Raw genomic sequence first — 26667 nt, 5'->3', positions numbered from 1 at the left:
GGGGGTACCACAGGGTGCAATTCTTGGGCCAACTCTTTTCACCGTATATATCAATGATGTCACTCTTGCAGTGGGTGATTCCTTGATCCACCTCTACGCTGATGACACAATTCTGTATACATCTGGCCCTTCTTTGGACACTGTGTTAACAAACCTCCAAAACGGGCTTCAATGCCATACAGAACTCATTTCGTGGCCTCCAACTGCTCTTAAACACTAGTAAAACTAATTGCATGCTCTTCAACCGATCGCTGCTCGCACCTGCCCACCCGACTAGCATCACCACTCTGGACGGTTCTGACTATGTGGATAACTACAAATACCTAGGTGTCTGGCTAGACTGTAAACTCTCCTTCCAGACTCATATTAAGCATCTCCAATCTAAAATGAAATCTAGAATTGGTTTCCTATTTTGCAACAAAGCCTCCTGCACTCACACTGCCAAACATACCCTCGTAAAACTGACTATCCTACCGATCCCCAACGTCATTTACAAAATAGCCTCCAACACTACTCAGCAAACGGGATGCAGTCTATCACAGTGCCATCCGTTTTGTCACCAAAGCCCCATATACCAGCCACCACTGCGACCTGTATGCTCTCATCAGCTGTCCATCGCTACATATTCGTCACCAGACCGACCGGCTCCAGGTCATCTATAAGTCTTTGCTAGGTAAAGCTCCTGTAAATAGCCCATCTGTAAATAGCCCATCCGACTACCTACATCATCCCCATATTGATTTTTATTAACTTTTTTTTGTTGCTCTTTTGCACACCAGTACTTCTACTTGCACATCATCATCTGCACATCTATCACTCCAGTGTTAATTTGCTAAATTGTAATTACTTCGCTACTATGGCCTATTTATTGCCTTACCTCCTTACTCCATTTGCACACATTGTAAATAGATTTTTAGATTGTGTTATTGACTGTGCTTTTGTTTATCCCACGTGTAACTCTGTGTTGTTGTTTACTGTCACACTGCTTTGCTTTACCTTGTCCAGGTCGCAGTTGTAAATGACAACTTGTTCTCAACTGGCCTTAAATAAAGGTGAAATAAAAATATTAAAAACCTACGTAAATGTGATATTTAAACATTTCTAAAAAACTGTTTTTGCTTTGTCATTATAGGGTATTGTGTATGGATTGATGAGAATAAACAAACAATTGAATGTATTTTTGAATAAGGCTGTAACCTAACAAAAATGTGGAAAAAGGCAAGGGGTCTGAATACTTTCCGAAGACACTATGTTAAAAGCACTGTTTGTGTGTGGGTGTCCCTAACATTGCCAACTGACAAAGAGCTGTGAATGGATCAGTGGTTCACCAATCAGCGCCTTGATGGGCTTGGCAACAGTAACAAGGGGTGATGTGTAATGAAACTAGGGTGTGAGTGCGCTGGGCCCCATCAGATGACAAAAACCTCCAGAGGACCATGACACAGCTTCCCAAGGCGTCCATGGAAAAAAACAGGAACTAGAAAAAACCTCCAGGGGACCATGACACAACATCCCAAGAAGAGGGATTCCTCAAGCCTGGAATGAAGTCCACAGCACAACACGGTTCTACTGTACACTAACTATGGACTCTACCTAAAACCATACATTATTTGATCCTACACCCCACCCAAACATAATAAATAAACACACATACAGAAACATTTACCCAATCCTACCCCAAATCCTTAATACCCTCTCCCCAGCCTGTGAATAAACTGAGCTAACTAAGTGCTGATTGAGGCAGTAATCCTGATGAATCTGATGTTTTATGTATTGATTGATCTGACTCTTTTATCCACTTCTCCTCTTTAAGCAGCTGTGCATCTGGGCTGATTAGCACCAGTCAGCTCTCTCCCAGGACTAGTACACAGAGCCACGCTGTGTGTGCCCGTCACCTGGGACTCAAGCCTCTGTGTGTGTGTGGGGGGGGGGGGGGGGGGATTTGGATGGTGGCGTGTGCGCTTGCGAACACGCGTACACCCACACCCACGTGTGTAAAAACAGAAACTAAGGCAGAGCACTGGGAGCAATTAACGTTGGCACTCTTCTCTCCTCATTCCTACTGATCACATTCATTCAGACAAAATAACACCACCACAAACTAAACCAAATAAATAAGACAAACCCCATACCACAGCACTAATTGCGAACCTAATTATTGCACCGGCTGCGACTGGTGGCGTAACAAAGCACGACTCTGTCAAACACTGAGCATCTCTTCTTCGCAAAGGAATCAAGGTGCACAGTAATATATTTTGTCTTAACTTAATAATATTCAAAACTGGAAATTAATTCTGATTTGGGCGGAGTGGTGTGTATTGATAAACAAAAACAGTGGGTACTTTGACGGAAACAGACAAACAACATGTTACTTTATGTGACAAGACAAGCAAGTATAGTGTAGAGAATCATTATACCATCTAAACCGCTGAGAAATATCTTTTCAATAACCAAAAATATTGTATTTTCATCTGTTTGAAGCTGGTGTACAAAACCACAAGTAAAAGATGCAAAAATAAAACTTAAGAACGGGAAGTATAGACATAGCACACATAGAACAGATCTACCTCTTTTTAGACTTTCCATGAGAATGACATATCTATAACTCGGGTTGTCCATAAAGTTACCTATTGCAGCTTTAATTCTGTACTTAGATGCAATACTAGTGAGGGGTTATAGGCCAAAAAATAACAGAAGATAGAAAATATGTCCCCTTCATTGCCCTGGGCCATTGGGATTTCATTAGACCAGAGGGCGAAAGTCCTTAGACCAGCGGGCGAAAGTCCTTAGACCAGCGGGCGAAAGTCCTTAAACCAGCGGGCGAAAGTCCTTAGACCAGCGGGCGAAAGTCCTTAGACCAGCGGGTGAAAGTCCTTAGACCAGCGGGTGAAAGTCCTTAGACCAGCGGGTGAAAGTCCTTAGACCAGCGGGTGAAAGTCCTTAGACCAGCGGGTGAAAGTCCTTAGACCAGCGGGTGAAAGTCCTTAGACCAGCGGGTGAAAGTCCTTAGACCAGAGGCTGAAAGTTCTTGTAAATGAGGGGAAAAGTCCTTAAACTGGAGGGGGAAAAGTCCCTATAACAGAGGGAAAATATGAATGCATGCATGCGTGTCGCCACTTATTACCACTCCGCATACAACTTTCTGTCACTTGGCACAAAAAAAACTGATGACTGTTGAGGATAAAACGGACGTACATTCATCTCTTCTTTCATCACGGAGAGTCTCTTCTGATTCACTCTAAAGCCAGGATGGGCAACTCCAGTCCTCGGGGGCCGGAGTGGTCTCACACTTTTTCCCCATCCCTGGCAAGCCCAGCTGATTAAACTACTTGCATTCTAAACTGAAGATCATGATTAGTTCATTATTGGAGTCAGGTGTGTTAGCTGGGCCTGGGGAAAAAGAGTGACACGAACCAGGCCCCAGAGGACTGGAGTTGCCCATCCCTGCTCTAAAGAAAGGGAACAAGGACCACACGCATTCAAGACACGGCTTCCTATAGTGGTCCTCTTGCCCCAGCTAGATCTGGATGTGTTTCTGGCAGTGTTTGGAAGAAGACTGTGATCCTGGTGGTTGGTTTGGTGTACTTGGGTGCATCATCTATAGCCTCTCGTAGGGCCTGATCAGAGTTGAACCTCCACACAGAGCCCAGAAGACAACAAAGAGCTGAGGAAACAAGAGTTTAAAGGGCAAAGAGGCTCTTTATCTACTTCCCCAGAGTCAGATGATCTCGTGGATAGCATTTTTTATCTCTGCTTGCAGTGACTGGAAGTCTATGGGTATCTGCCATCATTTGACCCATTTCCTTCAGAGAATTTGTTTTATCACTTGTTAAACAAAATCTCTTTCTCTCAGCAATTGTATTAGTATAAAATAATATAATGTTCCCATTTTGTTTTTGCGTACAATATTGCTAAGTATTTGTGTGATTTATTTTATACAGTCTTTTTGGTCATCTTTATGGAGGGTGCCAATCGTTTTGGACATGACCATCTGCTCTTCTCTTAACAGTGATACATATTGAGGGGATGATAAATTGTTGTTTATGGGGGTACATTTAGAGGGGTGTGCCAAAGGGTGCTATAACACCAAACCCCCACCCCAGGGGGACAGGATTTTATTTACTGTCCTCTGTCCCGAATCGTATTCAGATACTTCCACACACCCCGGCTTTCCTGACGACTGGAACACAATCTACCCATGTACATAAACACCCACCATAAATAAGCCACACACACATTCAATATTCACATATATTTCAAATATCCAGCAGGAAATGGAACTGAAATACAGTTGCACATACAAGCAGAACACACGTGCGTGTGGTGATTAGTGTCTTAAAATCAGGCTCTGGCATTAAAAGGTCGACTAAAACACAAACACTGTAGCATTGCTGGAGTTTGTTCACACACACACCACATTCGATACTGTGGAGAAAACCTTTTTTTATGGGTAACTCCAAAAACACGTGTGTGCGGCTGTGCACACGCACGCAGGCACGCACAGACCCCCCCGCACCCAAACACACACAGCCAGGCCGTGGCTGTCTCCGTCCCTGCCCTCTTGGGGTTTAGGTCCAGCTCACCATGGCCTCTGACCTCTGGGTCAGGGTCAAGAGGGAGTCTACAGGTCCCCCCCCCCCCCACACCTCTAAAAACAGATTATCCTCCAGCATCTGGGGCTGGACTCTACAGGTCTGATTACCAGAGGCCTGAAGTCCCACTGTGCTCTTATTGTGATCCTACTGTGGTCCCATTGTGGTCAATAAGCCGTTAGAGCTCTTCAAAGTAATGCCGTCATACGGGCAAACCACTCTGGTGGTCTAGAAAAAAAAGATAAGATACAGTTGGTGCTAATCATGTGTGTGTGTGTGTGTGTGCGCGTGCATGTGTTTGTATGAAATAGCGTTGCCTCTTGAAAACACAGAGATGAGGCCTGTGAGGTCTATGCAGCCCAATCCATCAGCCATATAGTGGAGTTCTGTCCAGCCAAGCCAACCAGAGACAGCCTGGTCTTTACATTAGGAATATATAGCTAGCTACCTCCTGTTTACCTAAATGCAAAAGTGCCTACACAGAGGCTGCATCCCAAATTGACCCTATTCCCTATATAGTGCCCTACTTAACACTGCTTTTGACTAGGGTTCATAGGGAATCCCTGGTCAAAAGCAGTGCACTATAAAGTGAACAGGGTGCCATTTGGGGAACGACCATATTGATTCCTGCTGTTTATGCATGTAATCTTCTTTTGAATAATTCACACAGTCCTTTTATAGAGTAGTAAATCAATGACCACCTCCCTGCCTGCGCCCCCCCTGCTCGTCCTCCTCTCTGCTGATTTTCCCGTTCAGTCAGAGGAGCGGGACTCATAACTTCTCACTGCAGAAGGTAGGGTGTAGAGGCAGGTGAAGGAAAACAGAGGATATTACCGGTGAAGTCAATAAAATCTTCTTGGAATTTTTAGTCCACCACCCTCTCCAGTCTACACTCTGTTACATGGTGTCGCCAACTGTTATCTTTCTCCATCTCTCCCTCACAATCTATCCATCTCTCTCGCTTCCTCTTTTCTTTATCTCTCTCTCCCTCACCATCTTTCTCTCCCTCCCTCACCGTCTCACCCTCCCTCTCCCTCCTTCCATCCCACTCCCTCTCTCTATGTATCTCTCCCTCCTTTCTTCTCTCTCAAGTGAGCTAGTGTCCTCAACTGGTTGGGAGCATCATAAGGACAGACGTAAGGGCTGGGTGTCTGACACAACACCACAATAAGTACACAGACCATACACAAACTGTACACACCCAGAAATGCACCATGAACCAACCAACAGAATTAGGGATGTGGCCTGTGTACTCCGAGCCTAGGCTAACCAGTTCGAATCCCTTCTGACTAATTATTCTATCTCTCCTGTATCCTCGTCACTGTACTATCACAAAAACATTTTTTTTAAACATTTAAAAACACAAAGAATTAGGGAATATGTACATTTGGGGGCACTTGAATATGATTAGCAACGCCGCTAAAGTTTGTTTGCTTCCCTAGATCATCTGTAAATCCTAGAATCTAGCTTTGGGGTCATCTGCTTTCGTGGTGCTGGGGGTCGTTGAGAAAAAAAAACATTTACGTTTCATTTTGTGGGTAATTTGCGTAGGATGGTGCCTTAAATGCGGTGGTTTAGTATGCAAGGAGCATGGCTACTCTAGGCTAAGGGAGTTGACTCTGACTGGCTTTACATCCAGAGTGCCATCACCCCCTTTGACCTATTTCTATTATTCATCCCACCATCATCAGGAAAATGGAGAAAAAAAAGGCACCTGGAATCTGATGTTCGTTACCACCCAAAAAAGAGAAGAAAACCTTTTCACTTTGTTGCATGGCACTCTGACCCCGGTAATAGAGAGAGAACAGAAGAATCCCAGAGATGTTGGTCATAAAATTTTCAGAACCGTCCTAGGGGTCTTTTTCAGGGGGCCCGACTGACGCACCGGAGCAGCCCCGTGTATATACTTCATATGAGAGAGAGAGAGAGAGAGAGAGAGAGAGAGAGAGAGAGAGAGAGAGAGAGAGAGAGAGAGAGAGAGAGAGAGAGAGAGAGAGAGAGAGAGAGAGAGAGAGAAAGAGAGAGAAAGAGAGAGAAAGAGAGAGAGAGAGCGAGGGGAAGAGAGAAAAGGATAGGTACCAAGGAAGTACTGCCAAAATATGTAAAATACAGAGACATTCAATGAGATAACTGATGAAATGTGTAGAAAGGTACATTGGTGTGTGTGTGTGTGTGTGTGTGTGTGTGTGTGTGTGTGTGTGTGTGTGTGTGTGTGTGTGTGTGTGTGTGTGTGTGTGTGTGTGTGTGTGTGTGTGTGTGTGTGTGTGTGTGTGTGTGTGTGTGTGTGTGTGTGTGTGTGTGTGTGTGTGTGTGTGAGAGAGGAGACCGAGTTAAATGTGCCTCATCAAGTCATCACCAACGTCAAGAGGGCGCAAAAATGTCAGTCTCTCTCCCCTCCCGCACACATTTCAACCCCACATCAAAGAGTAATTTAAAACATAACAAAAAGACCAAGGGAGACCGAGAAAAAAAAACAGAGAAGAGTGGGAGGGGGGAAGTGGTCTTGGGGGAGTGACCCCCCCTACCTGACTACTACATCCCTCCTTCCCTCTCTCTATCTGTCAGCTCGAGGTATTCAAAGCCCATTCCGATGCATGTTCATTTGGGATGCAGATATCAAAGATGGCTGTGAACAGCGAGGGGTATAGTGAGGGAGCAGGAATTAGAACTTACCAGATGTTCTAATGCTGCTTTGATGCAGGTGCTGTCCCTGCAACACAAGAACACATTTCCTCCTCGTTAAATAAAGTGTGGGCTACGACTCTTTAAATATAAAAAAGGGATCACACAAAAGCTACAACAGGCATGCGCACGCACGTGCACAGACACACACACAGAGCGAGAGAGACACACACGCGCACACACACACACCCCACTCCTAACCCCCCCCCCCCCCAACCCCCTCTTTCCATCACCGGTGTAATGTTCATAATTGCTGTTTATCAAGGGGTGTTGTTCATTTGGTGTTTTAAAGGGAGAAGCATTTCAAAGGCCTGTCTTTCTCTGTCAGAGACTGTGCTATCATTTCAATACAGAGTGTTATAGAGGGAACACACACACACGCGCACACACACACACACACACAAACACACAGGGAACAAACAATCGCTCTGGGCAACCAAAATGTGATACCATTAGGATAAAGATAATACTGTGTGTGTGTGTGTGCGCGTGTATTCTGAAGGTATGAAGACATGATACTCAGCTGGTTACAGGTAACTTTCCATGAAATTGTCACTTTCCCCTGATCTCATCTGTTTGAACATTTACAGGCTACATTCTGGCCATTGAGCAAAGGCTCTTATCCAGAGCGACTTACAGCCAGTGCATTCGACTTAAGGTAGCTGTGTAAGACAACCACATATCATAGTCATAACAAGTCAACTTTTCTCAATAAAGTGGCTATCAGCAAAATCTGTGCGAGTAAGAAAAAACAACTGCAAGTGAACAAGGGCAAGCACAAGTTAGCAAACACCCTACATCCAGTCAGAGAGGAAGAGACGAAGCGAGAGGTTTTACTCTGTCCACGAAGCACGGGAGTTTTGTATGGAGGTCAACGATTGTGCCGAATTTGGTCATCGAAAACAATCAGCTCTATTTTTCTACGTAAGGCTTAGTTGATCGAATAGAAGTTCCGTAATGGTTAGGTTGTTAGGAATGCACTGATATAAGTGGTATTTCGGCAACATACCCAATAACAACTTTATATTGGAGTTCTGCCCGTTGTCATAGAGATAGAGGACTCATCATGGATATAACCCATATAGCATGGACATTGGAATTGAGGGCTTCCACCATTTTAAAAGTAGTCAACTGGGTGGGGATTGCTATGAGATGGGAGCAATCAGCCAATGAAGAAGAACATTTACTACTACATTTACTACTCAATCGCATGCTGTGGGGCAGCAGGGTAGCCTAGTGGTTAGAGCGTTGCACTAGTAACCGAAAGGTTGCAAGTTCAAATCCCTGAGCTGACAAGGTACAAATCTGTCATTCTGCCCCTGAACAGGCAGTTAACCCACTGTTCCTAGGCCGTAAATAAGAATTAGTTCTTAACTGACTTGCCTAGTAAAAATAAAGGTAAAATAAAATTTTAAAATCCTTTCAAAGACACTATAATGGCGCAGATACAAAGATGAGTGCTCTATCTACCTCTATGGCCTGTCTATCTACCTCTATGCCTCCTCCTGCCTGACTTCCATCTATGAGGACATGTATTTCCATTTTTATTTATTTTTTATCTTATTTTTTTCCCCTTTTACTCCCCAATTTCGTGGTATCCAATTGTTGTAGTAGCTACTATCTTGTCTCATCGCTCGGGAGAGACGAAGGTTGAAAGTCGTGTGTCCTCCGATACACAACCCAACCAGCCGCACTGCTTCTTAACACAGCGCACATCCAACCCGGAAGCCAGCCGCACCAATGTGCCGGAGGACATACCGTGTACCTGGCAACCTTGGTTAGCGCGCACTGCACCCGTCCCGCCACAGGAGTCGCTGGTGCGAGATGAGACAAGGACATCCCTACCGACCAAGCCCTCCCTAACCCGGACGACGCTAGGCCAATTGTGCGTCGCCCCACGGACCTCCCGGTTCGCGGCCGGTTACGACAGAGCCTGGGCGCGAACCCAGAGTCTCTGATGGCACAGCTGGCACTGCAGTACAGCGCCCTTAACCACTGCGGCACCTGGGAGGCCTGTATTTCCATTGTTGTGTGGTCACTCAAATATCTTGTCAATATAATAGACAATCTTTGATCTAATTCCCCCTATGCCGCTCTCAGTTCTCTATCAATATTACAGTCAGTGTCCCAAATGGCACCATAATCCCTATAAAATGCACGTCAAAAGTAGCGCACTATAAAGGGATAAGGCTGCCATTGGGATGCAACCATGACCAAAATTGGTCCTGTGAGTGAGTGAGTCAGTATGCATGCGTCTCCCAGAAAGTCATCGACCAAGACAGACACACAGACACACAGACACACAGACACACAGACACACAGACAGACAGACAGACAGACAGACAGACAGACAGACAGACAGACAGACAGACAGACAGACAGACAGACAGACAGACAGACAGACAGACAGACAGACAGACAGACAGACAGACAGACGTGAGTGTGTGTTGCCCTGACGTTTCCTGAACTTTGCCATGCTAATAACCCCATCACTACAGAAGGGAAAACGGTGTGCTTATTACCGAGGAATAATTAATAAAAATGTATGCATTATTATTATTATCAGTGAAGCAGCATCCACCGAATGGAGAGAGGAGGAGGGGGGAGGGGGAAACAGTCGATTTAAAAGAGCAAATTGGCAGTAAATAATAGATGCATTTTTGGCACATTTCAAAATTGTAGCAGAGGAAATCAAAAGATCAAGAGAAAGCAAACAGTTCTCCCCTCCCTCTCCTCCCCCGCACTGCCCCACTCTCTGTTGACAACTCATACGCTGGCCATGGCAGGCCTTTCGGTTTGTGTGCGTGCGTGCTCATGCGAGTGTGTGCACGTGTGAGAGAGAGAAAGAAAGAGAGTGAAAGACAGGGACGGAGGGGGAGAGAGAGATAGGAGAGAGAGAGAGAGAGACAGAGAGGCTTATCGACAGACTTCAGCTCCTAATGTAGCCAGCAGCATCACAGTGTAAATCTACACCATTTCTAAAATTACCACTAGCCATCTTGGCAGGGAAACTCAATCAAATCTCTCCTCTCTCTCTGCCACCCTGTTGCCCTCCCCCCTCCCCCATACCTATGTCCCTAACCACCTTTCTCCTAATTATCACGATGGTACCCTGATACCACCCCCCCCAAGTGGCACAAAGCTAATCTGCGATTTCTCATCTCCTCCACAACAAAAAGACCATTCAGTCGAGTTGTTCATTCCTGCACCAGTCACAGTGAGAGGCTGTATGTCAACACGTAAGAAAACCATCATCTAGTTTTTATTACATTACATTGACCGTAACACACTGCCCACATGTATTATACATGAGCTGCCTGGGAGGAAAGAAAAAGGCAGACATTTGTTACCAAGGTGACAGTGTGCTGTAATCCCCTAATGAAGCGCAATTAACGGGAAACAATTTTACATGGAGCAAGAGCTGGGGCCGCAGTTAAATTATGCTCCCACACTCTCATTGTCTTCCTACTCTCTCATCGCTCTTTCCCCCTCCATATCTGTCCCTCTCTCTGTCTATCTACTGTATCTCGAGGCATAGTCTCTCTCCCTCCCCCCTCTCCCTCTCAATGGCTAGTGCTGTCATGACTTCATCAATAAACCCCCCCCCCCCATCCCAGGACCGAAGGGACAGCTCATTCCATTAGAGGCCTCTAGGCCAGAGGGAAACACAAGACAGGAGGATCATGTTATTGGCAAATGAATACAGAACAAGCAGTACACAGAGAGAGGAGGACTCACACAGGGCCCTTTAACACTCTCCATCTCTTTTTCTAAACATCATATTCTCTCACTCTCTCTCATCAGGTCTGTAGGGACTCCTGGGCTTTTTCCTTTTCCTTCCCTCACCACTCCATCCATCCATCCCTGTCTCCCTCCATCCCTCTGTCCCTCCCTCTGCCTTCAACGCGGCCGCATCGATTTCTGAATTAGGCCTGCAATATTAAATAATTAATATACTTGCCATGATTTATGTTTTGCATTAGCACAATATTAGGTTATCAATCAAAATCCACTTGGTTTAATGTAATAATATTGAAAAAGTGTCAGGGGCTGTTCATCCAATTTGTATTTGAGGCAGCGCAGATAGTAATGTTGGTGTAACACAGGGCCGCCGAGATGGAAGTAGCTGGTTCTACATGCACAGGAGGCAAACTAGAGGAGAGGAGAGGAGAGGAAGAGAGAGAGAGAGAGAGAGAGAGAGAGAGAGAGAGAGAGAGAGAGAGAGAGAGAGAGAGAGAGAGAGAGAGAGAGAGAGAGAGAGAGAGAGAGAGAGAGAGAGAGAGAGAGAGAGAGAGAGAGAGAGAGAGAGAGAGAGAGAGAGAGAGAGAGAGAGAGAGAGAGAGAGAGAGAGAGAGAGAGAGAGAGAGAGAGAGAGAGACATGAGGAGGATGAGAATGAAAGGAGACATTGGAGAGAAAGAAAGAGTGAGTGATGGAAAGACAGAGCGGGAGGTAGGTGTTGGCACTACCTCCTGCACGAGCTCTGACCGGTCTCGAATGTTTCATAGTGGTTTGTTTAATGTTATTTTAATAACGATCAGTGAGACATAGTGTAGGGGTGACCTTGTAACATCACCTACCCTGTAGGTAAAACTAAATCAGGCACAGCCACACCACCGTAACACACACACAGTATGACATACTAGGGTTGCAAATTCCGGTACCTTTCTCATAATTCCCAGGTTTTCCAGAAATCCCGGTTCTTCAGTTATTTCTGGATAAATTCATGGAATTTTGCAACACTGTGGGATACTAATAACATACAGATATTCTTATATGGTTGAATAGCTTATTTATGAGCCCGTCTACATTAGTCGTGAGCCACACACAATAACTACGCTGAACAAAAATATAAAACACAACAACTTCAATGATTTTACTGAGTTACAGTTCAAAACAGTAATTGAAATTTAAATGAATTCATTCGGCCCTAACCTATGGATTTCACATGACTGATACAATATCTTAAGAAAAAGTTGGGGTATGGATCAGAATACCAGTCAATATCTGGTTTGGCCACCATTTGCCTCATGCAGTGTGACCCATCTCCTTCACATAGATCAGGCTGTTGACTGTGGTCTGTGGAATATTGTGCCACTCTTCAGTGGCTGTGCGAAGTAACTGGATATTGGTGGGAACTGGAACACGGTGTCGTACACGTCGATCTAGAGCATCCAAAACATGCTCAACGGGTGACATGCCTGGTGAGTTCGCAGGCCATGGAAGAAACAGGGACATTTTCAGATTCCAGGATTCGTGCACAGATCCTTGCGACAGATCCTTGTCATGCTGAAACATGAGGTTATGGCATCCGATGAATGGCATGAAAATGGGCCTCAGGATCTCGTCACGCATCTCTGTGAATTCAAATGGCCATCGATAAAATGCCATTGTGTAGCTTATGCCTGCCCATACCATAACCCCACCATGGGGCACTCTGTTCACAACGTTGACATCAGCAAACCACTCACCCACACAACGCCATTTACTCTTTCTGCCATCTGTCCGGTACAATTGAAACCGGGATTCATCTGTGAAGAGCACACTTCTCCAGCTTGCCAGTGGCCATCGAAGGTGAGCATTTGCCCACTTCAGTCGGGTTAAGACACCGAACCGCCAAATTGGGCAACCCCGGCAACAGAGCATGCTGCCCTCGCAAAATCAGTAAACCAACAGCATCAAAGGAAAGGAACAAATCAATCAAATAAAACTTGGTCCTGTGTTTGTTCCCGTAAAAAGTGTCATTATTTTTTCCCTACTTAACGTAGTAAAAGAGGACAAACAAGTCAACGCGTTAGAAAGAGCTCCATTTAATGCTCGGCCCTTTTGCTGTCGGTCAATATTAGCAAATTGGAGATGTCGGGTGTATTCATCAGCTGGAGGGAGAGAGGGATGACGAGGAGTCTGTCTGGGGGCTGAGAGGCTGAAGATCTGTCTTAACATGCAGACCACACCACCCGCGTTGCAAAAGAAATGTACACATACATGTTATTCAATCATTGCGCGCGCGCTGCACGCGCCAACGATCATCTGCGTAGCCGTGCGCTAAAATAGAACTTAGTTCTATTTGTGAAGCTTGACGCGCTGCAAGTCCCGCCTGATCCATCTCCTCATTGGTCTTTAGGTCCATATACCCACGTGGGTGATTTAAAGATGAACTGAGGTCCACACTCCAGTCGGTGGTGATAATGCACCTTAAAGTTGGTTGCCAACAAGTTAAATAAATACATATATAAATAAATAAGTCCAAAGAAGAAGAAGAAGCCTGAAGGAAGAGAGATTACTAGAAACAAACTCGGTTTATCGTTTTATCTGTGGATTAATTGTCAGAGTAGAGGACCTTGTGCATTTCAGGTAAAATAACAACCCAATCTTTATATCCCAGGACAAATTAGCTAGCAACAGCAAGCTAGCTAGCTAGCTAAATTACCATAAATGTTTCATTCTTTTCGACCTGTCCCCAAATTAATACAGTTGGTTCAGAGTTCGTTTTGATATTTCAACTTGCGGTCCTGATCGCGTCTGGTGTGGGTGGACTAAATCAACATGCGAGCGATAGAGCAGGCGGATAGAGCTGGTTGTCAGCAACATTTGCCCACATCTACATCACTCCCCATCTCCCTCGCTCTCCCCATCTACCTCGCTCTCCCTCTCTCTCCCCATCTACCTCGCTCTCCCTCTCTCTCCCCATCTACCTCGCTCTCCCTCTCTCCCCATCTACCTCGCTCTCCCTCTCTCCCCATCTACCTCGCTCTCCCTCTCTTCCCATCTACCTCGCTCTCCCTCGCTCTCCCCATCTACCTCGCTCTCCCCATCTACCTCGCTCTCCCCATCTACCTCGCTCTCCCCATCTACCTCGCTCTCCCCATCTACCTCGCTCTCCCTCTCTCTCCCCATCTACCTCGCTCTCCCCATCTACCTCGCTCTCCCTCTCTCCCCATCTACCTCGCTCTCCCTCTCTCTCCCCATCTACCTCGCTCTCCCCATCTACCTCGCTCTCCCCATCTACCTCGCTCTCCCTCTCTCTCCCCATCTACCTCGCTCTCCCTCTCTCCCCATCTACCTCGCTCTCCCTCTCTCCCCATCTACCTCGCTCTCCCTCTCTCTCCCCATCTACCTCGCTCTCCCTCTCTCTCCCCATCTACCTCGCTCTCCCTCTCTCTCCCCATCTACCTCGCTCTCCCTCTCTCTCCCCATCTACCTCGCTCTCCCTCTCTCTCCCCATCTACCTCGCTCTCCCTCTCTCTCCCCATCTACCTCGCTCTCCCCATCTACCTCGCTCTCCCTCTCTCCCCATCTACCTCGCTCTCCCTCTCTCTCCCCATCTACCTCGCTCTCCCTCTCTCTCCCCATCTCCCTCGCTCTCCCTCTCTCTCCCCATCTACCTCGCTCTCCCTCTCTCTCCCCATCTACCTCGCTCTCCCTCTCTCTCCCCATCTACCTCGCTCTCCCTCTCTCTCCCCATCTACCTCGCTCTCCCTCTCTCCCCATCAACCTCGCTCTCCCTCTCTCTCCCCATCTACCTCGCTCTCCCCATCTACCTCGCTCTCCCTCTCTCTCCCCATCTACCTCGCTCTCCCTCTCTCTCCCCATCTACCTCGCTCTCCCCATCTACCTCGCTCTCCCCATCTACCTCGCTCTCCCTCTCTCCCCATCTACCTCGCTCTCCCTCTCTCCCCATCTACCTCGCTCTCCCTCTCTCTCCCCATCTACCTCGCTCTCCCTCTCTCTCCCCATCTACCTCGCTCTCCCTCTCTCTCCCCATCTACCTCGCTCTCCCTCTCTCTCCCCATCTACCTCGCTCTCCCTCTCTCCCCATCAACCTCGCTCTCCCCCTCTCTCCCCATCAACCTCGCTCTCCCTCTCTCTCCCCATCTACCTCGCTCTCCCTCGCTCTCCCCATCTACCTCGCTCTCCCCATCTACCTCTCTCTCCCCATCTACCTCGCTCTCCCCATCTACCTCGCTCTCCCTCTCTCTCCCCATCTACCTCGCTCTCCCTCTCTCTCCCCATCTACCTCGCTCTCCCTCTCTCCCCATCTACCTCGCTCTCCCTCTCTCCCCATCTACCTCGCTCTCCCTCTCTCCCCATCTACCTCGCTCTCCCTCTCTCCCCATCTACCTCGCTCTCCCTCTCTCTCCCCATCTACCTCGCTCTCCCTCTCTCTCCCCATCTACCTCGCTCTCCCTCTCTCTCCCCATCTACCTCGCTCTCCCTCTCTCTCCCCATCTACCTCGCTCTCCCCATCTACCTCGCTCTCCCCATCTACCTCGCTCTCCCTCTCTCCCCATCTACCTCGCTCTCCCTCTCTCCCCATCTACCTCGCTCTCCCTCTCTCTCCCCATCTACCTCGCTCTCCCTCTCTCTCCCCATCTACCTCGCTCTCCCTCTCCATCTACCTCGCTCTCCATCTACCTCGCTCTCCCTCTCTCCCCATCAACCTCGCTCTCCGCCATCCATCTCGCTCTCCGCCATCCATCTCGCTCTCCGCCATCCACCTCGCTCTCCGCCATCCACCTCGCTCTCCGCCATCCACCTCGCTCTCCGCCATCCACCTCGCTCTCCCCCATCCACCTCGCTCTCCCCCATCCACCTCGCTCTCCCCCATCCACCTCGCTCTCCCCCATCCACCTCGCTCTCCCCCATCCACCTCGCTCTCCCCATCCACCTCGCTCTCCCCCATCCACCTCGCTCTCCCCCATCCACCTCGCTCTCCCCCATCCACCTCGCTCTCCCCAATCTACCTCGCTCTCCCCCATCTACCTCGCTCTCCTCTTTGTCACGTATTCTCTCTAATTGACCTGGCGGAGATGAATACCTTGAGTCAGAGTGAATGAAGGCAACAGAGGGACTTGAGGTGCAAAGGAAGGAAAGCCATTGGATTTTCCAGAGGGGTAACAGAGGCGTCCATTAGTGCAGTGCTCATCTGTGTAAAGACATCATGTATTAGGAGGACAGCTTGGATCATATGAGGACATCACGTATTAGGAAGACAAAACGCATCATACGGACACCCATGTATTACAAGGACAGTGCACGCCCCTCGCAACTAACAGTAGAAAGCTATGCCACACACACACCTGTATAGCTGATTCAAAGCTCTGTAGAAGTTTGCTCATGCTTCGTACACACTCTCCCCTCACCATGAGTTAAACACTACACAACCCACCACACAGAGTAACCACAAGGTACCAATGTATCACCAAGCAAGGCATAAAAGCAATAAACTTGTCACCACAAGACGGGATACCTTCCACGAAGGCAGACGCAGAGAGACAACTCCTAGAAAATAAATCCGGGGTGGGTAAGATGACTGCTGTCAAATATCAGAGGAAAGAGAGATATTGTTAGGCACCTGATTAACAGATGTCGGGAATGTGTGTTAAAGGAGAGAGACAGAAAGTGAGAGAAAGACAGAAAGAAAGAATGAGAGAGAGGGAGAGAACGAGAGGGAGCGAAAGCGTGAAAGAGGGTGACAGACAGAAAAAGACAGAGAGGAGTGGGTGACGGTATGTAGGAGAAGTCATCATATTATCAGTCAGGGCGACATCACACCTCATCAACCAAGCATGTCATTGAGCATTCATATGTTGTTAGACACCTGGTAAACACGGCGGGAATGTTTAGAGAGAGATGGGGGGGGAGAGAGAGAGAGAGAGAGAGAGAGAGAGAGAGAGAGAGAGAGAGAGAGAGAGAGAGAGAGAGAGAGAGAGAGAGAGAGAGAGAGAGAGAGAGAGAGAGAGAGAGAGAGAGAGAGAGAGAGAGAGAGAGAGAGAGAGAGAGAGAGAGAGAGAGAGAGAGAGAGAGAGAGAGAGAGAGAGAGAGAGAGAGAGAGAGAGAGAGAGAGAGAGAGAGAGAGAGAGAAACAGAGACAGAGACAGAGACAGAGACAGAGACAGAGACCGACGCAGGGTCCACTGCTCAACACCCTCCTCACATTCAAGTAATCTGATGCCGGTGGCGGCAGCATGTTGGTGAATTAACGGTGTCTGTGTGCATTTGTGCGTGCATGTGGTTTGAACGGAATACAGTGACTAGAGGAGGTACTAGGCTGTCACTGTACAATAAGATATGAACGACTCTGCTCTCAATACCTGATTCTCAATACCTCATTCTCCATAGCTCCGCTTGAATAGGTCCCTACCAATTTAAATTGTACTCCTGTGCGTATACACAGAGAGATAGTAGCTCTTAGTTGTACAACTGACTAGGTATCCCCCTCCTGTTTAAACTGTTAAGAAGATAGGAGAAGGAGGAAGGGTTGGTGGGGCTAAGATAATGAATGGTAGGGCCGGAGCAGGGGCCGTCACTTGTTCCCCTCTACAATGGAAGCACAGACAAAAGTCAGGGGGGGTGTCCGAAATGGCACCACATTCCCTTTATAGGGCACTACTTCTGACCAGAGGCCCATGAGTCCTGGTCAAAAGTAGTGCACTATATAGGGAATATAGTTCCATTTGGGACTTGGTAGGGCCGGAGCAGGGGCCGTCACTTGTTCCCCTCTACAATGGAAGCACAGACAAAAGTCAGGGGGGGTGTCCGAAATGGCACCACATTCCCTTTATAGGGCACTACTTCTGACCAGAGGCCTATGAGTCCTGGTCAAAAGTAGTGCACTATATAGGGAATATAGTTCCATTTGGGACTCAGTTAATGTTTTTAAATCAGATCAGTGTACCCCCACCCCCCTGACACAGGGTCACACCTCTCTCCAAGCTCACTGGACACAATGTACTTCTCTTAGCAACAGCAACAAAGCATCATCCCCAAAATAACTCCATTAAAAGTGGGATAACCCATTCTCCACTTTAGGTTGCTCCCAAAAAAGAGAGTTAAGTGCAGTCAATAAGGAGAGGGGGGGGGTTACCAAATAAATTACTGGGAGGTTATACATATGTGACTGTGGGTATGTGACTGTCTGTTTTTTTTTTATAGCTTACAGTTGGAAAAAATGATACCAATATAATTTGTTTGAGAGTTAGAGGGAGTTATGAGGGCGTTTAAGAGTGAGCAGGTCAGTGAGAGGGTTAGAGAGAGCGTTGCCAGGGGAGACCTGACAGTCCACTCAGGTAATGTCTGATAGTTCACAGCACATTAATAGTTCAGCGAGATGAGGGAAGCGCTGCTTAATAATAAAGCAGGATCATAGCCTTATGACAACTGCTCCAGGGTCAAACTGGTCACCTTCATCATCACCATAGTCATTATCACTATCCTTCTCGTCATCATCATCAATATCGCCATCATTCTCATCATCTATACTTGCATCTCATCTCTCGTTAGTTTCTCCATACACTCCCATCCTTCTAATCACTACCTGTAAGTGTAACTGAGACACTGGTGACGCACTGGTGGATCATAGAACACATAGAATGACGCAGGAGGCTAGTGTTTCCCTGTCCCTCTTCTTCTTTCCCTCTCCCTTCGGAAAGTATTCAGAACTCTGAGGCACAGATCTGGGGGAAGGGTACCAAAACATTTCTGCAGCATTGAAGGTCCCCAAGAACACAGCGGCCTTCATCATTCTTAAATGGAAGAAATTTGGAACCCCCAAGACTCTTCCTAGAGATGGCCACCCGGCCAAACTGAGCAATCGGGGGAGAAGGGCCTTGGTTCTTGGTGACCAAGAACCTAATTTTCACTCTAACAGAGTGACAATCTCTGTGGAGATAGGAGAACCTTCCAGACGGACGAAAGCCACTCCTCAGCCCACTTGGAGTTTGCCAAAAGGCACCTAAAGACTCTCAGACCATGAGAAACTAGATTATCTGCTCTGATGAAACCAAGATTGAACTCTTTGGCCTGAATATAAATTGTCTGGAGGGAACATGGCACTGTCCCTAAGTTTCAGCATGGTGGTGGCAGCATCATGCTGTGGGGATGTTGTTCAGCAGCAGGGACTGGGAGACTAGTCAGGATCAAGGCAAAGATGAACGGAGCAAAGTATAGAGAGATCCTTGATGAAAGCGCTCTGGAGCAGGTTCAGGACCTCAGACTGGGGTGAAAGTTCACCTTCCAACAGGACAACGACCCTAAGCACACAACCAAGACAAAGCAGGAGTGGCTTCGGGGGAAAGTCTCTGAATGTCATTGAGAGGCCCAGCCAGAGATCGGACTTGAACCCAATCAAACATCTCTGGAGAGACGTGAAAATGCTTTGCAGCAATGCTCCCCATCCAACCTGACAGAAGTTTTTATTTCTCCACAATTTTGTGGTATCCAATTGGTAGTTACAGTCTTGTCTCATCGCTGCAACTCCCGTACGAACTCGGGAGAGGAAGGTCGAGAGCTGTGCATCCTCTGAAACACAACCCAACCAAGCCGCAATGCTTCTTGACACAATGCCCACTTAACCCGGAAGCCAGCCGCAACAATGTGTTTCGGAGGAAACACCGTACACCTGATGACTAAGTCAGCGTGCACTGCGCCCGGCCCGCCACAGGAGTCGCTTGCGCACGATGGCACAAGCACATCCCTGCCGGCCAAACCCACCACTAACCCGGGGGGACGCTGGGCCTATTGTGCGCCGCCCCATGGGTCTCCTGGTCGCGGTCGGCTGCAACAGGGCCTGGACTCGAACCCAGAGTTAGTAGTATTAGACCAATTTTTTATTTTTAGTAAATTAGAAAAAGAATTCTAAAAAAGAAAAAGAAAAATAATTCTAAAAATCTGTTTTTGCTTTGTCATTATAGGGTATTGTGTGTAGGTTGATGAGGGAAAATAACTATTTAATAAATTTTAGAATAAGGCTGTAACGTAACAAAATGTGGAAAAAGTCAAGCGGTCTGAATACTTTCCGAATGCACTGTAGGAGACCATCACAGCCACAGTGGAGCCCCATTGAAAAGCCACTGTGTCACACAAATACTGCACAATAATCTGGAGGCGAAAGAAGCACACACCTGTTTAGGTGAAGTGCTGGCCAGCAGTCACGGGTGTCTGTAATCATGGCCGGGTGTGGCTTGATATCATTGGTTAATTGACAGATATAAATAGAACATATAAAAACATAAATGGATAGCATACGAACAGACACAATTTGGTTCAGAAACATTTACAATGAATAGCAAAATCACAAGATACATTCTATTTATATCTGTAAATGCAGACCCCCGTGTGTGTCCTTTGACACTATATAAATCAGTGACCCGCAGTGTTCGTCATTATACCCTGATGAAGACAGCTTGTCTACCAAAGCGTTGGTTATTAGGTTATTCAGTTACTGCATCTGAGCTTCTAGAGTGTGCGGCTCTCCTTTTCTCTTACACAAATACTGAACACTAACCACTCAACCCTGGACCGAATCACACATTATTCACCCCAGGCCACGGAGCCACAGAGAGAACAGACCCAGGCATCAAGACTCCTTTACTACATCAGTCCATTGGCTCGATCTCACTGGTGCTGGATGGATATAAAGCTATGCTTTATAGAAAATGCACTTATTTTTAAAGGAAAGGATGGGGAGAAGGAAGCAGGAAGGACAAAGAGCAAAAAAGACGAGATAGGAGGAAGAGAGAGAGAGCGAGAGAGCGAGAGAGCGAGAGAGAGAGAGAGAGAGAGAGAGAGAGAGAGAGAGAGAGAGAGAGAGAGAGAGAGAGAGAGAGAGCACGCAATCAATCCCCTCCCTGGTTCCTTCAATAGCCAGAGTTCGTTTCATGTTGCCTCAATTAGAAACTTTGACTAATCAGGGAAAAAAAAAACTCCCTATTATGGAATGAGAAACAATGCCAATCTCCCTCCCAAACATTTTGTCCTCCCTTCAAAAAAACTACTCCATAGACTGAAAACACTTTTCTTACACAAAGAAGAACGCGCACGGTGAAGAGGAGCGGAGGGGATGCTTCGTCGTATTGAAATCACACGTGGAAATCTTTTGGCTTGCGTACGTTGCAGACCCCAAAAACTGATGGGGAACAATGGTGCACCGAGCACAGCATCTGTCGTGGCAGAATATAAAAAGATTATCTTGGCAAAAAAAAGGGAGAAGGGAAAAAAGAAAAAGGAAGGGAGGGAAGGGAAGGAAGGAGTGGAGGATGAGGACTCTAATTCATTAGCAAACCAGGCCCCACTGTTCGGCTTCTATTTCAGGCTGCCGGTGAGTGCCAGGAGTTAACAAGTAATCAGTTTCAAACCTTCCCTTCAATTGTACACTACGCCCTCATATGACTCTCTACAGGGGCAGAGGGGGGAATAGCAATCTGCTGAGGCAGCATACGCACGCAAATATCTTAACGCACAGACACACACAAACACAAACCTTGACATGCGAACACACACAGGCCTAGTATGTACTGTACAATACGCACTGACACGCACACACACACACGATGGAGACAACGTGACAAAAGGAGGCAACAGATAAAGAAAACATCAACTGGGAGCTGAAAGGATGTGACGGTGTGGATGTAGAAGAGAAAGAGGAGGTCCCTGAACAGAGGTGTTCTTGGCCTGGTGTCTTCTTGGGGCCGTTGCCTGAGAGGCTGTGTTGATGACTACTGCAGAGTCCATTGTTCTCGCTCTCTCTGCCTCTCTCGTCTCTTTCTTTCTTTCTTCCTCCCTAACTCTGTCTCTTTCGGTCTTTCTTTCTCTCTCTCCCTCCTGACCTGTGCAGGCCCGAGGCACTCTGGGGCCCCTTGTCAAGGAGCGTTCATTCTCCTTCTCCTCTCAGTAATCTGGCAGCTCCAACATGGTTCTACTGGACAACCTGCCACACAGCAACACCCCCCTCCCATCCTTTCTGCCACTCACTCTCTCCCTGGTCAGGTAAACAATACACTAACCTCGGGCCTACTGTGTGTCTCTGTGTGCATGTGTGTTTGTGGAAGTACACACACTCACAAACACACCTGATTTAGCCCAGCAGGCCTGCCCAGCTGAGTGACTGAGCAGCACTCGGTGGCCATATTGTTTTGTCTTTCTGACCGACGGACAGAAAAAGAGAGACTTATGGTGCCTGCTAAGTGCATGCACCGCGGAGAGAGAGAGAAAGGCATCGACTAGGTCCAGATGATATGAATAACAATAAGGCTGAGGCGCGTTATGGTCTCTCTCGGTCCTGCAGACCGTCGGGCCCCCACCCGTCCCACTCACAGTGAGTCAGGCTTTGGGGCCACTTATCCTGGCTGTACACTTGTAAGGGAGAGCCGGGATAATCACCCTAATCTAATTAGGTTTAAAGAAGGCCATGACTGACGCGCTGCGCCGTCCAGCCGACACCTCCACTGGCCCAAATCCTGTTTGCATCAGAAAAAGAAGGTTGTCATATTGATTATGCAAATGAGAGGCTAACGGGTATAGCCCCTGTCGCTACCGGGCTCTCCTGCCAGACGGCTGCAGCTGACAGCGGACTAGCTGGGCAGCAGCAGGAGAGAGAGGGAGGGAAAGAGTGAGAGAGGCGGGGGGGGGGATTAGCCTGTTTGGTTTAGTGGTTTAGGCCAATGTGTCCTCCATCCCTCTTGCCCCCGTTTTTTCCCGACATTTCCAAAAATATATACACATTTTCCTTATGCATCTCTTTTCTTGTCTAAAGAAAGTCTTTGTAAAGCCTGTTAACCTACTGCAGTAGAGTATAGGCTATACAGTGGATTGGGAGAGGAAAGACGTTTTCCAGTCCTTTTCCCCTCTATCGTCATGGAGATTAGGAGTAGGCCTATACGTGGCTGTTGGTCGGGAGATAAACTCAACAAAGCAGACATATCACTCTCTCTCGTATTACCCCCACAACCTTCATTAACCTCAACCCCTTTTTCTTTTTCTCCCCATTTCTCCTACAATAAAAATGACAGCCCCTCTTTCAGTATAAGAATGACACAGAAATACGATGAAAGGAAGTCCCTCTTCACTAATGCAGCCAACCAGGGCCCTGTCACTCCCCTCCCATACAATCACACAATAACCAATTAGCCTTAGCATGTTCAAACACTGCCGCTAATTATCCCTGCTCATGTGACAGGGGACTTTGTGTCATCTTTGTCTTATTAGAATTGATAAATTTGAAGAAGACAATCGAGGATACTTAATTAAAGAATGTTGGGGGGGGGGTGAGAGAGAGGTAGAGTGTAAAAAACTAATAGAAATAGAGAGATAAGGAGAGTGAGTCTGTGCGAGACGACAGTAGGCCTGAGGTTAGTGTTGCTTTTAGATGACCAGGGAGAGAGAGGGAGAGAGTGGCAGAGAGAAAAGAGGGAGGCGTCAGTGTTGCTGTGTGGCAGGTTGGACAGTAGTACAATGTCGTGGTGGTGCCATATTACTGAAGGGAGAATGAGAATGCTCAAACCCTACATCCCCAACCCAAAGCGCTCAGTTCCGCCACCTCTGGTCTCTTGGCCCTCCCACCCCTACAGGAGGGCTGCGCCCGCACAGCCCAGTCAAAGCTAAGCTGTTCTCCGTCTTGGCACGCCAAGGACAGGACAGCGGAGTCCCTGCCCATCTTTCGAAAATGTCTCAAACCCTACCTTTCTGGAGAGTATCTTAAATAACAGCTTCCAAACCCCCATCCAAAATGTATTATTATTTTTTAAAGTATGTATTTTCCCACTAGCACTGACTTTGCAGATAGTAGCTTTATTGAGAAAAAGCTTTACTTACTATGACTGTGATATGTGGTTGTCTCAGCTAGCTACCTTAAGATGGATGCACTAACGGTCGCTCTGCTAAATGGCTAAAACGTCAATGTAAAAATAAACAACCCTACATACACACAGTCATAATTGGTGTCCTACATGCAATTCAATGCACAACGTTGGACCTGTCTGTCTTGGTCGATGACTTTCTGGGAGACACATGCATACTGACTCACAGGACCAATTTTGGTCATGGTTGCATGGTTGCATGGTTGCATGGTTGCATGGTTGCCTGGTTGCCTGCCTGCCTGTCTGTCTGTCTGTCTGTCTGTCTGTCTGTCTGTCTGTCTGTCTGTCTGTCTGTCTGTCTGTCTGTCTGTCTGTCTGTCTGTCTGTCTGTCTGTCTGTCTGTCTGTCTGTCTGTCTGTCTGTCTGTCTGTCTGTCTGTCTGTCTGTCTGTCTGTCTGTCTGTCTGTCTGTCTGTCTGTCTGTCTGTCTGTCTGTCTGTCTGTCTGTCTGTCTGTCTGTCTGTCTGTCTGTCTGTCTGTCTGTCTGTCTGTCTGTCTGTCTGTCTGTCTGTCTGTCTGTCTGTCTGTCTGTCTGTCTGTCTGTCTGTCTGTCTGTCTGTCTGTCTGTCTGTCTGTCTGTCTGTCTGTCTGTCTGTCTGTCTGTCTGTCTGTGTCGCAGTAACTCACACGTGTTGACACCTAAAAGACAGAGCTTGTTAATAATTCTGCACGCCACCCAGCTCATGGCTGATTGCATTCATAGAACGTGCTAATCCCCACAGGCGGCACCTTGTAAAAAGACGACTCAGATCCTCTAGTGTGTGTGTGTGACGTGCAGACTCGCACACAGATTAGCAAACACACACAACACCTGGGATGGGGTGTGTACCTGATATTCATAGACCACTAAGAAGGCCCAAACACTCCAGACTGTGTGTGTACGCAGTGTGTGTGTGTTTGTGCACGTACGTGTACCTGTGCGCGTGTGTGTGTGTACAAGTGTGTGTTCTGCTCACTCACTGAAGTTGTCAGGTGTCATAACACCAGCTTTTGCTTAATTTATCAATTTGATATATGTCTGTGTGAAATTAAAACTTGGCCCTGTGTTTTCCTTAGGGAAATAAAACCGATATGTGTGTGGGTGTGTGTTATGGTGACGTTGTCCGAAAAGGGCTCCCCTAGACCGATGTCTGAAGTCTGTCTACACTAGCAAACATATACATAAGGAGAAGTAAGTGAATAATGTCTCTGTTGATTAGGGAACTGAATCACATGTATAATATTTATAAACTTCATACTTTCCCTCCAAAAGTTGTAGCTGTGAATGGGAGAGTTAGCGAGGGGGAGACAGGGTCATGAAGAAAGAAAGAGTTGGGGAGGGGGGAGGATGAAGAACAACAAGAACACCCTAGCGTCAGAACTACACTAGTCCATCTCATACAGGGCATTCGGAAGTATTCAGACTCCTTCCCCTTTTCCACATTTCATTACATTACATTTTTTTATCCCTACACACACACACTAACCCATCATGACAAAGCGAAAACCGGTTTAGAAATTTTTGCAAATGTTTTTAAAAAATAAAAAAACTGAAATATCACATTTACATAAGCATTCAGACCCTTTGCTATGAGATTCTAAATTGAGCTCAGGTGCACCCTGTTTCCATTTATCATTCTTAAGATGTTTCTACAACTTGATTGGAGTCCACCTGTGGTAAATTCCATTGATTGGATATGATTTGAAAAGGCACACACCTGTCTATAAAAGATCCCACAGTTGAGAGTGCATGTCAGAGCAAAAACCATGACATAAGGTCAAAGGAATTGTCTGTAGAGCTTCGAAACATATCTGGGGAAGGGTACCAAAATATTCCTGCAGCATTGAAGGAAACAGTGGCCTTCCATTATTAAATGGAAGAAGATTGGAACCACCAATACTCTTCCTAGAGCTGGCCGCCCAGCCAAACTGAGCAATCGGGTGAGAGGGCCTTGGTCAGGGAGGTGACCAAGAAACCAGCGGTCACTCTGACAGAGCTCCAGCGTTCCTCTATGGAGATGGGAGAACCTTCCGGAAGGACAACCATCGCTGTAGCACTCCACCAAATCAAGCCTTTATGGTAGAGTGGCCAGACGGAAGCCACTCCTCGGTAAAACACAGAGCCCGCTTGGAGATTGCCAAAAGGCACCTAAAGGACTCTCAGACCATAAAAAACAAGATTCTCTGGTCTAATGAAAATAACACTGAACTCTTTGACCTGAATACCAAGCATCACGTCTGGAAGAAACCTGGCAGCATCCCTACGGTGAAGCATGGTGGTGGCAGCATCATGCTGTGGGGAAGCTTTTTCAGTGGCAGGGACTGTAAGATTAAAGATGAAAGTAGCAAAGTACAGAGATACCCTTGATAAAAACCTGTTCCAGAGTGATCAGGACCTCAGACTGAGGCGAAAGTTCACCTTCCAACAGGACAACGACCCTAAGCACACAGCCAAGACAACACAGGAGTGGAAAAAGTGAAGGGGCCTGGATATGACTATGAGATCAAACTATTGCTCTTCTCTTCTGTATCCTATTAAACCTGGTTCCTAACACTCCCCTCCGAATAACTAACAGAATAAAACACAAACCAAGGGGGGCCAGTTGGGAAAATGTATCGCTTCATAAAGCAGTGCTCCATTGATATCAGACGCCTCTATCCCGGGCCGTGTAATATTCTGTCACGCGTTTGTGTGCATTAGCGCTGTTTTATCATGTGGGAATATGATTTCATATGTCTCGATGTCAAGGCAGAGTAGAATTTATGAAGTCAGGGTTAAGTA

The 26667-nt window shown here is 47.1% G+C and overlaps 1 protein-coding gene across 1 annotated transcript in view; it reads right to left on the bottom strand.

Moving 5' to 3' along the window:
* The window catches only part of rsrc1 (arginine/serine-rich coiled-coil 1), a 216914-nt gene that overhangs the window by 141459 nt on the left and 48788 nt on the right, over window positions 1–26667 (bottom strand). The window contains exon 5 of the mRNA XM_046314104.1: window positions 7266–7302. Coding sequence (XP_046170060.1) covers window positions 7266–7302 — 37 coding nt within the window. The remainder of the gene's footprint in view (window positions 1–7265; window positions 7303–26667) is intronic.

The sequence above is a fragment of the Oncorhynchus gorbuscha genome, linkage group LG19 (genome assembly GCF_021184085.1).
Source record: "Oncorhynchus gorbuscha isolate QuinsamMale2020 ecotype Even-year linkage group LG19, OgorEven_v1.0, whole genome shotgun sequence".
Classification (NCBI taxonomy): Eukaryota; Metazoa; Chordata; class Actinopteri; order Salmoniformes; family Salmonidae; genus Oncorhynchus; species Oncorhynchus gorbuscha.
The sequence above is the reverse complement of the archived record's forward strand: the minus strand, read 5'-3'. Positions and strand labels throughout refer to the sequence as shown.